This window comes from Austrofundulus limnaeus, unplaced genomic scaffold (genome assembly GCF_001266775.1).
Source record: "Austrofundulus limnaeus strain Quisiro unplaced genomic scaffold, Austrofundulus_limnaeus-1.0 Scaffold96, whole genome shotgun sequence".
NCBI lineage: Eukaryota > Metazoa > Chordata > Actinopteri > Cyprinodontiformes > Rivulidae > Austrofundulus > Austrofundulus limnaeus.
In genome coordinates this window covers 396,595-398,343 of record NW_013952498.1, presented here as the reverse complement: position 1 = coordinate 398,343, position 1,749 = coordinate 396,595, and the positions used below count along the sequence as shown (strand labels likewise).

Genomic DNA, 1,749 nt, shown 5'->3' with positions numbered 1-1,749 from the left:
GATTTATCATCATGTTGTATGGAGACTCCAGTTCAAGATATCTTAAATGTATCTTTGGATATGAGATTCACTATATAAGATTTAATTAATGCAAATTGAAGACTTTTTCATGTTCTGTAAATTGTATAATTATATAATGTTCTGTAAATTGACTGACAGTGAGTGACTCAAGTCTGCAATGTTTGCATCTGTTTAATCAGATGTCATGTTATAAACCTCTGTATAACCATGTTAATATTTTTGTAGTACAAATACAGTACAAGTTTTTCTTATTTTATCAAATTTTGAACATTTTTGTTTCGGGCAGGTAACTTTTCATGTCGGGCAGGTGACATTTGTTGTCAAAAAAAAAAAAAATCTTGTCGAACCCTGATGATGACGTTTACAAGTTGTTCTGGTGCGAGCTCTTATCCACCCTAAGGGTTAATCATCTGACAATTGACCCTTTTAAAAAAACAGAGCATTAGACATATGTACTAGCTCAGGTTAGTGAAATGTGAAAGCTAACAGGCTAAACCGACGCTAAACAGTATTTTGTTTTACAGTTTAAAGTGGACACYWRCTGCTTTTAGATCCTTCTTTTTCACATTCAAATCATTCAGTTGGGTCTATATAAAGTGAAACTTCAATGCTTTGGTCTGAATTCCTCCTAAMTGTAACTCCACAAGCCCCTCTTTCACCTCTTTTCTSAGGTGTGTCTCAGATCAACTCGTTTTGAGGCTGTTCCAAACAGAATATAAAGATATCTATGCAGCACCACGAGAGACTAAATTAAACMTTTAACTCCTAAAGWCTTAACAACACACACAACAAAATGTATTTAATGGCTAAAAAAGTGGATTATGCATGACATGTCCCTTTAAATCTAATATTTCAACTAGTCAGAGTTCAACAGCTTCAAACAAATATATGGAACTTTCTATAATTCAGSTTCTAAAATAAAAAGAGTGATGTTACTATTAACAAAGCAAAGTGTCAGGTTCTTGTAGGATCTGTGTGGAGTGTCTGAATCGGTGCATGACCCACCCTGCAGCGCTTTGAAGCCCTGTAGGGGGACCCGGGTGGAGCCCGTCACAAACTGCAGGAGGCGCCCTCTCCTCTCCTCGCTGAAGTCCTCCACAACCTGCCAGAACCACCGGACCACGCTGCTTTCACTTGTGCAGTGCTTCAGGCGGGTGTTGGCCTTCCAGTCTGCGAGGTCAATCTTTCCCAGCCCGCCGATGATCAACTGGACAGATTCACACAGAGGGAAAAATCAGGATGTAAGTGATCCAATGTAAAGATGAAGAATTAAAACGTAAAAAGGCAACTGACAAGAACAGAGGTATCATGTTTACTCTTTACAAGCACTGAATTAATCCTTTACAGTAGGTTGCAAAAGTAAAGAAAAATCTTTTGGTAATCTTTCTATKATGGTGCCTGGACTTCAGTTCAATTTTTAATTTCATTACAGATGGAGAATATAAAAAAAACCCACATTAATGCAGTTAAACAGAATAATAAACTGTTAGCTCCTCAAAGGAGCTTGTGTTGGTTTGATTGTTTGTTTGTCCATCTTTGCTTATGTTTACTCAAATAGTTGTGGACAGATTTTCATGAAATTTGCAGGTCATGCTGAGAAACTGCTGTGCTGCATTACTTGAGCAGGAGTCTCTGAGTGCTAACCCTGCCAACCGTAAGTAACTTTAGTAAATGAAGAACAAACATGTTTTAACAAGAAATGCACCAGACACACACACACACACACAC

The 1,749-nt window shown here is 37.6% G+C and overlaps 1 protein-coding gene across 2 annotated transcripts in view; it reads right to left on the bottom strand.

The window, feature by feature from the left end:
* Positions 1–1,749, bottom strand: part of smurf1 (SMAD specific E3 ubiquitin protein ligase 1) — a 16,419-nt gene that overhangs the window by 3,837 nt on the left and 10,833 nt on the right. For both annotated transcript variants that reach the window (XM_014012870.1, XM_014012871.1), the window contains exon 16: positions 1,027–1,228. In XM_014012870.1, coding sequence (XP_013868324.1) covers positions 1,027–1,228 — 202 coding nt within the window. The remainder of the gene's footprint in view (positions 1–1,026; positions 1,229–1,749) is intronic.